Consider the following 12,208-nt stretch of genomic DNA (forward strand, 5'->3'; position numbering starts at 1 on the left):
TCAGTCCATCTTTACTGCGAAAACGGTCAGCTCTCAGTCCATCTTTACTGCTAAAATGGTCAGCTCTCAGTCCATCTTTACTGCTAAAATGGTCAGCTCTCAGTCCATCTTTACTGCTAAAATGGTCAGCTCTCAGTCCATCTTTACTGCTAAAATGGTCAGCTCTCAGTCCATCTTTACTGCTAAAATGGTCAGCTCTCAGTCCATCTTTACTGCTAAAATGGTCAGCTCTCAGTCCATCTTTACTGCTAAAATGGTCAGCTCTCACACATTACTTGGAAGGGAAATAGAGAGTGCAGTCTACACAATAGGACACAGTGACAATCGTTAAACTTGGATAGAACAACAACTTTTATATGTTTATATGTTTTACATACATCATTGAATCCACTTGAATCCATGAGAGATGTCACCACATGGCTGTCACTACATGGCTGTCACCACAGAGATGTCACCAGATGGCTGTCACCACATGGCTGTCACCACTGAGATGTCACCACATGGCTGTCACCACTGAGATGTCACCACATGGCTGTCACCACAGTGCTGTCACCACAGGGCTGTCACCGCAGAGCTGTCACTGCAAAGCTGTCACCACAGGGCTGTAACCACAGGGCTGTCACCACAGAGCTGTCACCGCAGAGCTGTCACTGCAGGGCTGTCACCATAGGGCTGTCACCACAGAGCTGTCACCGCAGAGCTATCACCACAGAGCTGTCACTGCAGGGCTGTAACCATAGGGCTGTCACAACAGGGCTGTCACCACAGAGCTGTCACCACAGGGCTGTCACCACATGTCTGTAACTCAAATGACGCCTGACGTTTCAAAGCCTGACTTCAGTCCTCCATCAACACCCTCAGCAGTAAACTTCACCACTCTGTCACACGGCTCTGTCTCTAGTTAATGTCAGATCAGACAACAACACTATTTTAAATCCCCTTGTTTGATTGTTTTTCTGTTTAGTCTGGAACTAAGATGGCGCGACTAACGCCAAGACTACCACTGGACATGCACTGAATAGTTTTAATAATGTTGAAGCTAATCATTTAGTGTGAGTTAAAACTACTTCATGGCATCGTCTGCTCTGCTCTAGACTGAGACAGCACTAACATGCTGACCAGACCGGACACGTCGCGTGTGCGAGCGTCTCAAAATAAATTTCGAAATCCATGTTATTCAATTATTGCACCCACACTGCTTGCGCGCGCCAACGAGCGTCTGCGACACCAAGGGCTAAAATAGATGTCGTTCCTATTTCTGACGCAGATCGCGCTGCAAGTCCTGCCTCTCCCATCTCCTCATTGGTTTATAGAAGCAGGTACCCACGTGCCATCTCCTCATTGGTTATACCCACGTGGGTGATAGAAAGACAAACTGTTTTGCCGGTAGTCGTGGTAATACAATGAAAGTTTAGATGCGATCACCATATAATTTAAACGATGAAAAAGCCTGGAAGGAGGAGAGATGACTAGAAACGATTCGGTTGGCCATTTTATGTGTGGATTAATTGTCGGAGTAGAGATCCTTGTGCATTTCAGGTAAAATAACAACTCAATGTTTATATCCCAGGACAAATTAGCTAGCAACAGCAAGCTAGCTAAATAGGACAAATTAACGTTAGCTAGCAAGTGCAAGCTAACTAGCTAAATTACCATACATGTTTAATGCTTTTCGACCTGTCCCCAAATTAATGTAATTGGTTCAGAGTTTGTTTTGATATTTTAACCTGCGTGTCGTGATCGCGTTTGGTGTTGGGGGGCAAAATACATTTATGCACGATAGCGCACGATGGCGCACGCGCGCAGCCGGTTTGGGCAAGGTGTAAGGGATGAGGAAGACTGGATCTTTAAACAAAGAACAGAACCAAACTGCTAATGTTATACAGGTTGATTTCACACTGCTTTCCATTACTGTTCAAACGTTGTGTGGAGTTAAGAACAGGCCATAATGACTCTTAACATTCACAGAGGGATAGAATGATAAGAAATAAAGGGTCATCAAAATAATGTGTCATTTCTTATAATGACGATGGTCACTTTTCTTGTTGGTTTCATTTTATAGTGTATGAAAGAGATCCCTTACCGATGTAGTTTTTGGACATGGCAATTTCTTTGATTTCTATGTGGACTGACCCCCTTGGTATCTGAACAGCCTCCATGTAGCCTGGAAGAGAAGGGGACAAAACCATTACAGACACAGCATAGAAGGAAAAAGTGTTTTTGTGTATCTAAAATCAAATCAAATCAATTGTATTTGTCACATGCGCTGAATACAACAGGTGTAGACTTTACTGTGAAATGCTTACTTATGAGCCCTTAAGCAACAATGCAGTTCAAAAAATGTATTTAAGAAAATATTTACTATATAAACTAAAGTAAAAATAAAATAAAAAGTAACACAATAAAATAACAATAACAAGGCTATATACAGGGGGTACCGGTACAGAATCAATGTGCGGGTACGGTTAGTCAAGGTCATTTGTACATGTAGGTAGGGGTAAAGTGACTATGCATAGAAAATAAACAGCGAGTAGCAGCAGTGTAAAAACAAAGGGCGGTGGTGGGTCAATGTAAATAGTCCAGGTGGCCTTTTGATTAGTTGTTCAGCAGTCTTATGACTTGGGGGTAGAAGCTGTTAAGGAGCCTTATGGACCTAGACTTGGCGCTCCGGTACTGCTTGCCATACCGGAAGCAGAGAAAACAGTCTATGACTTGGGTGACTGGAGTCTTTGACAATTTTTTGAGCCTTCCTCTGACACCGCCTAGTATAGAGGTCATGGATGGCAGGAAGGTTGATCCCAGTGATGTACTGGGCCATACGCACTACCCTCTGTAGCGCATTACGGTCGGATGCCGAGCAGTTGCCATACCAGGCGGGGATGCAACCAGTCAGTATGCTATCGATGGTGCAGCTGTAGAACTTTTTAAGGATCTGGGGACCCATGCCAAGTCTTTTCAGTCTCCTGACTGTTGTTGTGCCCTCTTCACGACTGTCTTGGTGTGTTTGGACCATGATAGTTTGTTGGTGATGTGGACACCTTTCGACCCGCTCCACTACAGCCCCGTCAATGTGAATGGGGGAATGTTCGGCCCTCCTCTTCCTGTAGTTCATGATCAGCTCCTTTGTCTTGCTCACATTGAGGGAGAGGTTGTTGTCCTGGCACCACACTGCCAGGTCTCTGACCTCCTCCTTATAGGCTGTCTCATCATTATCGGTGATCAGGCCTACCACCGTTGTGTCTTCAGCAAACTTAATGATGGTGTTGGAGTCGTGCTTGGTCACGCAGTCGTGGATGAACAGGGAGTACAGGAGAGGACTAAGCATGCACCCCTGAGGGGCCCCTGTGTTGAGGATCAGCGCGCAGATGTGTTGTTGCCTACCCTTACCACCTGGGGGTGGCCCGTCAGAAAGTCCAGGATCCAGTTGCAGAGGGAGGTGTTTAGTCCCAGGGTCCTTAGCTTAGTGATGAGATTCGTGGGCACTATGGTGTTGAACGCTGAGCTGTAGTCAATGAACAGCATTCTCACATAGGTGTTCCTTTTGTCCAGGTGGGAAAGGGCTGTGTGGATATCGATTGAGATTGCGTCATCTGTGGATCTGTTGGGGCGGTATGCAAATTGGAGTGGGTCTAAGGTTTCCGGGATGATGGTGTTGATGTGAGCCATGACCAGCCTTTCAAAGCACTTCATGACTACCAACATGAGTGCTACAGGGCGGTAGTCATTTAGGCAGGTTACCTTCACTTTCTTGGACTATGGTGGTCCGCTTGAAACATGTAGGTATTACAGACTCGGTCAGGAAGAGGTTGAAGATGTCAGTGAAGACACTTGCCAGTTGGTCCGCGCATGCTCTGAGTACACATCCTGGTAATCCGGATAGCCCAGCGGCCTTGTGAATGTTGACCTGTTTAAAGGTCTTGCTCACGTAGGCTACGGAGTTGTCCGGAACTGCTGGTGCTCTCATGCATGCTTCAGTGTTGCTTGCCTCGAAGCGAGCATAAAAGGCATTTAGCTCATCTGGTTGGCATGCTTCACTATGCAGCTCGCGGCTGGGTTTCCCTTTGTAGTCCGTAAAAGTTTACAAGCCCTGCCACATCCGACGTGCGTCAAAGCCGGTGTAGTAGGATTCAATCTTAGTCCTGTATTGACGCTTTGCATGTTTGATGGTTTGTCTGAGGGCAGAGCGGGAAGCCATATCTTCAGTAGTCTTGAACCCAGAGCCAGAATAAAGCCATATCTCCACTAGTCTTGGACCTGGAACCAGGATGAAGCCATATCTCCAGTAGTCTTGGAGCCAGAGCCAGGATGAAGCCATATCTCAACTAGTCTAGGACCCAGTGCCAGGATGAAGCCATATCTCCACTCTGAGTTCTTCATTGGATGATGTAGTTAATGTGAATATATTATTCTTCCATTTATGTTTTGACAACATGTTTCTCAACTCCCAAAAACATATGCTTTATCATTGGGTAACAAAGGGGGGAAAGATTTCCATGAAAAATTAAGTGTTTTGGCTACAGTGCTCTGTTGGCCCTTGGACAGGGCTGCTCTGCCAAAAATAGTTTTCACCTTGCTTTTCAGCATGGGGATGTGTCTCCCGGAAAGTTATTACAAATGTGCAGTGTTTGGCAGCTTTCAGATCGCACAGAGTAGCGGACACTCTCAGAAACATAATTTACTCTTCTCTATACACTCCTGTCTTCTCTACAATATACACTCTTCTTCTCTTCTCTACTCCTGTCTTCTGTACACTATAAACTATTCTTCTCTACTCCTGTCTTCTCTACACTATAAACGCTTCTTCTTTACTCCTGTCTTCTCTACACTATAAACTCTTCTTCTCTACTCCTGTCTTCTGTACACTATAAACTCTTCTTCTCTTCTCTACTCCTGTCTTCTGTACACTATAAACTCTTCTTCTCTTCTCTACTCCTGTCTTCTGTACACTATAAACTCTTCTTCTCTTCTCTACTCCTGTCTTCTGTACACTATAAACTCTTCTTCTCTTCTCTACTCCTGTCTTCTGTACACTATAAACTCTTCTTCTCTTCTCTACTCCTGTCTTCTGTACACTATAAACTCTTCTTCTCTTCTCTTCTCTACGCTTCTCTTCTTTACACAATACACTGCCTTTTTCTTTGTATGGAACTTAAACATTTGCACACCTGAAGTAAGGAGCCCTATCAGGTTCTGTCCCCAGCCTGGGGCTTACCTCCTCTGGGCAGAGAGTCATTGAACAGTCCCTCTGTGGCCTCACAGGTGCTGCCGTCCCCTCCACACACCCGACAGCGGTCCTCCTTGGCGTCTGAGCTCAGGATGTTGTCACAGCCTACGTGCTGAGAGAGGAGACATGGTACCATGTTATATTACATCAAGTACAACTTACAGTATACCATAATAATACTGTTTAATAATACCATAATAATATCATAGTAATAAAGACAAGTGCTAAAGAAATGACTTTATGTCTGTGGAAGCTGCATGGAGCAGCAGTTTTACGTAAATTAAAATGCTGACTCATGATTCGATAGTACCTGGGTACTACCAACAGTAGAATTACAGTAGGATGAGAAGGTCAGGCTGACATATAGCCAGTCTCTTTAGAGAGTTACAGTAAAGTAAGTATTTCAGCATTTTATAGACTGTTTTAAGATAATTGAGACTCTAAAATGTGATGGGGGAATTATGGGTGTTACCTTAACAACAGGAGAGAAAAATACATTCTCACAGATATCCCTCACAATCACTCTTTGCCTCTTTCTCTCTCACTCTCTGTCTGTCTCTGTTTCTGTATGATATGTCAGATTAAATAATAAAGACAGACACAAATGTCAAGTTCAATAGTCATGTTCAAGTATTGTACAAGTCCCTACATACAGGGTCCGGGGAGCAGCCCAGCTAGTTGATTACCTATCAACTAGACTCTGTAACACCATCCTTTTCAATAGAAAGTGCAAACATAACAGCATAACATTACGTTTTTAACACTCAAGTCATAACAAATTAAAATTAATTACATTTTCTTTTTACTTCAGTTGTCGTCTTCCTCTTTTCTTTAAACTATTGTTTTATGTAACAGAGGACAGGTTAACACAGGCACTTCCTTACAGAGTAAGCCTGTCCGGTGGCTTCCACAGCCGAACCACCTGTGAGTAAGTATGGGCTCTGACAGGGGTAGGTCAAGGGTCACGAGCTGGAGAGCCTGGTGAGGTAGAAGCCTCACCCTCAGTTGGCTCATGTCTCAATTCTGCACCCCTTGCCTTTAGGCCTGGGCTGTGATCCAGCTCATCTAGGTGAGTGTATGGTGTGTTCTGGTTTGTCTGCTCTGCTACGCGCAGATCCACCTGACTACAACGATAGAGGGAGCCACCGACATCCACCAGGTAAGAATGTGGTGAAACTCTCTGGTGCAACTCACTGTAGGCACGTGCCCGGCCTCAAAAAGTCCTGAGTGGTCACCCGGCAGCGGTTTCATCCTTATCGTTTCACCTCCAGCTCTGGTAGGTCTCAAGCAGTCCGGAAGCACTTAGCGAGCTGCTTTCTGTGACGTAGTTTGTCCGTGAAGCCAACCATGACTCAGGGCTCAAGTAGCTTGTTGGCTACAGGGATGGTAGTCTTCAGACGTCGGGACAGAAGGTGTTGTGTTGGGCTACTGTCCTTTCCAAGGGGTCATTTCCGTCACGCAAGGCCCTGCATAACAGGTTTCTATCAGGGGTCGTTGCTATCATGCAAGGCCCTGCGTAACAGGTTTATATCAGTTGTCGTTGCTGTCACGCAAGGCCCTGTGTAACAGGTTTCTTGCAATCTTGACAGCTGACTCTGCCTTGCCATTTGCCTATGGGTGCCTTGAAAAGGAGGTCACGTGGTCAAACTCCCATTCTGAGGCGAAACACTTGAACTGTGCAGTGAATTGTGGGTCATTGTCTGTGATGACCTTGTCATGCTGGCCTTGCCTTGCAAACTGCACCTTGCAGCGCTTTATGACCGTCTCTGCAAACAAAAGTCAGAGTAGTGATCAACGATGAGAAGACAGTCCTTTCGCCCGTGGCTGAATAAGTCCATGCTGATGATTTGCCAGGCCCTTGTGGGCCATCTGACATCATGGTTTCCTTTTGCTGTTCATGAGCGTACTTGTTGCATGTGGTACAGCTGCTGACAAAGTCTTTAATTTCTGCTTGCATGTTTGGCCAGTATAATGTTTTGCGTGCCTGGTGGTAGCACCTCCAATGTTACTGGAGCGTATGCGAGTAAACATCTCTGGACGTAGTGATTTGGAGATAATGATCTTCTGATCTCTGAACAAGATGCCATTTTGCACGCTGATCCCGTCTCGAAAGGTCCATTATTCTCTCGCTGTGAAAGGTGTCTCCTCCTTCAGTATGGCCAACGTGTGAGAACCATGGACATCAGTGACTGCAGGTGTTCGGCCTTGTCAGTATGTTGCCTGATCTGGGCTAGGCGGTGACCTGTGACGTTTAAGCAGTCTGCCTGATTGATCTGTTGAACATCTTGTTGTTCCTGCTGTAGGAAACAGATGGCATGCCGCTGATAGGCAGTGCCTCTGCCTATGTGTTGTGTTGTTGCCCTGCTCAGTGTGTATACATCTGTGGTCCCGGCTTGTAGATGACCTTCAGGCTGTAATTTTGCAGAGTCAGGAGCATGCTTTGAAGCATCTTGGGCTCATTGAGGAGAGGTTTACTGAATATGGCAATGAGTGGTTTGTGGTCAGTTTCAGCTGTGACCATATAAGTCGTGATGGAATCACTGGCAGGAGAACAGACGATGCTGAGGCACTCTTTCTCAATTTGTGCATAGTTTTGTTTGGTGGGGATGAGCGCTCTCGAGGCAAATGCAACGGGCCCGCCTTCCTGCCTAAGGCAGCATCCAAGTCCACATTGCCTGGAGTCGCTCTGGATTGTGACAGGCTTCGTAACGTCGTAGTAGCGCAACACAGGCATGGATGAAGCCAGAGATTTAATCTCCTGCACTGTGGCCTCGTGTTTGGATAGCCAGTGCCATGGTGTGTCTTAGTCCAGCAGCCGTTGCAGAGGCTCACAGACTGCTGATAGGTGTGCCGATGAGACGCTGTACTCCTTTTGCATCAGACGGGTTTGGCATGTCGAGGATCGCTCGGAACTTGTCTGGGTCCGGCTTCAGGCCTTTTGCAGAGAGAATGTGGCCATGGAAGTAGACGTCTTTCACCTTGAACTGCAGCTTCTTCAGGCCAAGACGAAGCTTAACTGATCGGCAATGCTCCATCAGTGCCAGGAGCTTCACATTGTGGTCACGTTCTGCTTCTTTGTCTGTGTCACCACATCCTACGATCAGGACATCATCGGCGATGGGTTCAATGTCCTTGAGCCCAGCCAGTAACTCGTGCTGCTTGTGTTGGTCTACCTCAGGCGCCTCGGAGACACCAAAGGGGAGCTTGAGTCAGTGTTTCCGACCCCAGGGGGTTCAGAAGGTAGTCATGAAGCTGCTTTTACTTACATTGCAGGAATGCATCTCGGGCATCCACCAAGGTGAAAATCCTGGCCTTGGGAAGCTTGTAGAGGACATCCTCCAGTGTTGGCATGATGTAGTGGGAACGTTTCAGTTCTTGGTTCAGATGCTTTGGGTCGACTCTCAGCTTCTCTGATTTTTTCACTATGACCATATTGCTGATCCAGTCAGTTGGTTCAGTCACAGATGTCATGTGGCCATCGGCCTCATACTTCTCCAGCTGGGCCTTCACAGCCACTTTCATTGCAATGGGCATATTACGAGAAGCACACTAGACTGGAGTGACACTGTCATCCAATTCAAAATGTACCTCTCCAGGTACTGATTCAACAGGTCTGTTGAATACATCGTCATATCTGCTGAGTAGTTGTTCTTTGGAGGGGGGTCCATGTCGGACATGCTCCACGATGTGCAGGTCATTTGGTACGGTGAACTGCATCAGTTCCAGGCGTTCACATGTATAGCCTCAGAGGAGAGGATGTTGACTGCTTTTCACGATCTCAAACTCCAGCTTGTATTTGTCTCCCCGAATAACACATTCGGTCTCAAAGGTGCCCATAGAGCTCATTAGCTCTCCTGGGTACAGCTTTAGTCTAGTATCGCTGGGCAAGAGATGTGTGTCAGGTTCCAGATTGATTTTGTCTTTGTAGCCCATTACGTTGCACGTAGCACCGGAATCCAGTTGACATTGTTGTTGCTTGTTGTGTTGTGTGTCACAAACAATTTCTTCCCTCTTGAGTGTACAACCCCAATGGATTCATACATGTAAATGTCCCTTTCACTGTTCTGATGAATGAGTGACATCATCAACACAGTGAATCTTGCCCTCACTCACCCTTCTTTTGCTTTTGAGACACACTTTTGCAAAGTGATTATTAGTTCCACAAGCTCTGCATGGTTTTCCATAGGCAGGGCAGTGCTCTTTGCGTCTTGCGTGTGCATTTCCACAGTATTTGCCCGCTATGGGGCTATCTGTGTTCGCCATTCGTGGTGAATTACTCTGCCTTGATTGGTTTTGTCTGAATGTTTGCCTGGCAACAGCGTGAACAGTCTCAGCGTCAGTGTGTGGGGTTTCCATTTATAATGCTCTCATTCTCATGTCAGTGACGACTTCGGCAGGGCGGCACGTTTCAATGGAATTTACTAGAGGTCGACCGATTAAGATTTTTCAACGCCAATACAGATACCGATTATTGGAGGACCAAAAAAAGCCGATATTTATATATATATATGTAATAATGACAATTACAACAATACTGAATGAACAATGAACACTTATATTTTAACTTAATATAATACATCAATAAAATCAATTTAGTCTCAAATAAATAATGAAACATGTTCAATTTGGTTTAAATAGTGCAAAAACAAAGTGTTGGAGAAGAAAGTAAAAGTGCAATATGTGCCATGTAAAAAAATCTAACGTTTAAGTTCCTTGCTGAGAACATGAGAACATATGAAAGCTGGTGGTTCCTTTTAACACGAGTCTTCAATATTCCCAGGTAAGAAGTTTTAGGTTGTTATTATAGGACTATTTCTCTCTATACTATTTGTATTTCATATACCTTTGACTATTGGATGTTCTAATAGGCACTTTAGTATTGCCAGCCTAATCTCGGGAGTTGATAGGCTTGAAGTCATATAAACATGCTTGAAGCATTGGGAAGAGCTGCTGGCAAACGCAGGAAAGTGCTGTTTGAATGAATGCTTATGAGCATGCTGCTGCCTACCACCACTCAGTCAGACTGCGCTATCAAATCATAGACTTAATTATAATATAATAACACACAGAAATACGAGCCTTAGGTCATTAATATAGTCAAATCCGAAAACTATAATTTAGAAAGCAAAATGTTTATTCTTTCAGTGAAATACGGAAACGTTACGTATTTTATCTAACGGGTGGCATCCATAAGTCTAAAAATTGCTGTTACATTGCACAACCTTCCATGTTGTGTCATAATTATGTACAATTCTGGCAAATTAGTTCGCAACGAGCCAGGCGGCCCAAACTGTTGCATATACCCTGACTCTGCGTGCAATGAACGCGAGAGAAGTGACACAATTTGCCTAGTTAATATTGCCTGCTAACATTCATTTCTTTTAACTAAATATGCAGGTTTAAAAAAATATACTTCTGTGTATTGATTTTAAGAAAGGCATTGATGTTTATGGTTAGGTACATTCGTGCAACGATTGTGCTTTTTTCGCAAATGCGCTTTTGTTAAATCATCCCCCGTTTGGCGAAGTTGGCTGTCTTTGTTAGGAATAAATGATCTTCACACAATTCGCAACGAGCCAGGCGGCCCAAACTGCTGCATATACCCTGACTCTGTTGTACAGAACGCAAGAGAAGTGACACAATTTCACTAGTTAAAAGAAATTCATGTTAGCAGGCAATATTAACTAAATATGCAGGTTTAAAAATATATACTTGTGTATTGATTTTAAGAAAGGCGTTGATGTTTATGGTTAGGTACACATTGGTGCAACGACAGTGCTTTTTTCACGAATGCGCTTGTTAAATCACCCGTTTGGCGAAGTAGGCTGTGATTCAATGATAAATTAACAGGCACCGCATCGATAATATGCAACACAGGACAAGCTAGTTAGATTAGCCCAGCTAGTTGATTACCTATCAGCTAGACTCAACTAGAGTTTTATTTGTCACATGCGCCGAATACAACAGGTGCATGTACAACAGTGAAATGCTTACTTACAAGCCCTTAAACAATAATGCAGTTTTAAGAAAAATAAGTGTTAAGTAAAAAATAAAAAATAAAAAATAAAAATAACAAATAATTAAAGAGCAGCAGTAAAATAACAGGAGCGAGGCTATCAGGGGGTATCAGTACAGAGTCAATGTGCGGGGGCACCAGTTAGTCGAGGTAAGTTAGTAATATGAGGTAATATGTACATGTACTGTAGGTAGAGTTAAAGTGACTATGCATAGATAATAAACAGAGAGTAGCAGCATAACAGAAGGGGGGTAAAAACAAAGGGGAGGGGACAATGCAAATAGTCTGAGTAGCCATTTGATTTGCTGTTCATGAGTCTTATGGCTTGGGGGTAGAAGCTGTTAAGAAGCCTTTTGGACCTAGACTTGGCGCTCCGGTACCGCTTGCCGTGCGGTAGCAGAGAGAACAGTCTATGACTAGGGTGGCTGGAGTCTTTGACAATTTTTAGGGTCTTCCTCTGACACAGCCTGATATAGAGGTCCTGGAGGGGCCCCGTGTTGAGGATCAGCGTGGCGGATGTGTAACATTCTCTGCTCTACCTGTTCTCTCTCTCCTTCTCAATCTCTCCATTTCTCTGCTCTGTCTGATCTCTCTCCATCTCAATCTCTCCATTTCTCTGCTCTGTCTGTTCTCTCTCTCCTTCTCAATCTCTCCATTTCTCTGTTCTATCTGTTCTCTCTCCTTCTCAATCTCTCTGCTCTATCTGTTCTCTCTCTCCTTCTCAATCTCTCCATTTCTCTGCTCTATCTGTTCTCTCTCCTTCTGTCTCTCCATTTCTCTGCTCTGTCTGTTCTCTCTCCTTCTCAATCTCTCCATTTCTCTGCTCTATCTGTTCTCTCTCCTTCTCAGTCTCTCCATTTCTCTGCTCTGTCTGTTCTCTCTCTCCTTCTCAGTCTCTCCATTTCTCTGCTCTGTCTGTTCTCTCTCTCCTTCTCAGTCTCTCCATTTCTCTGCTCTGTCTGTTCTCT

At 44.7% G+C, this 12,208-nt stretch overlaps 1 protein-coding gene across 1 annotated transcript in view; it reads right to left on the reverse strand.

Moving 5' to 3' along the window:
* The window catches only part of LOC120044797 (A disintegrin and metalloproteinase with thrombospondin motifs 6-like), an 89,441-nt gene that overhangs the window by 22,389 nt on the left and 54,844 nt on the right, over positions 1-12,208 (reverse strand). The window contains exons 11-12 of the mRNA XM_038989470.1: positions 5,213-5,336; positions 2,084-2,164 (exon numbers count right to left, since the gene is read on the reverse strand). Of these exons, the coding sequence (XP_038845398.1) occupies positions 2,084-2,164; positions 5,213-5,336 (205 nt within the window). The remainder of the gene's footprint in view (positions 1-2,083; positions 2,165-5,212; positions 5,337-12,208) is intronic.

This window comes from Salvelinus namaycush, chromosome 3, assembly GCF_016432855.1.
Source record: "Salvelinus namaycush isolate Seneca chromosome 3, SaNama_1.0, whole genome shotgun sequence".
Lineage (NCBI taxonomy): Eukaryota > Metazoa > Chordata > Actinopteri > Salmoniformes > Salmonidae > Salvelinus > Salvelinus namaycush.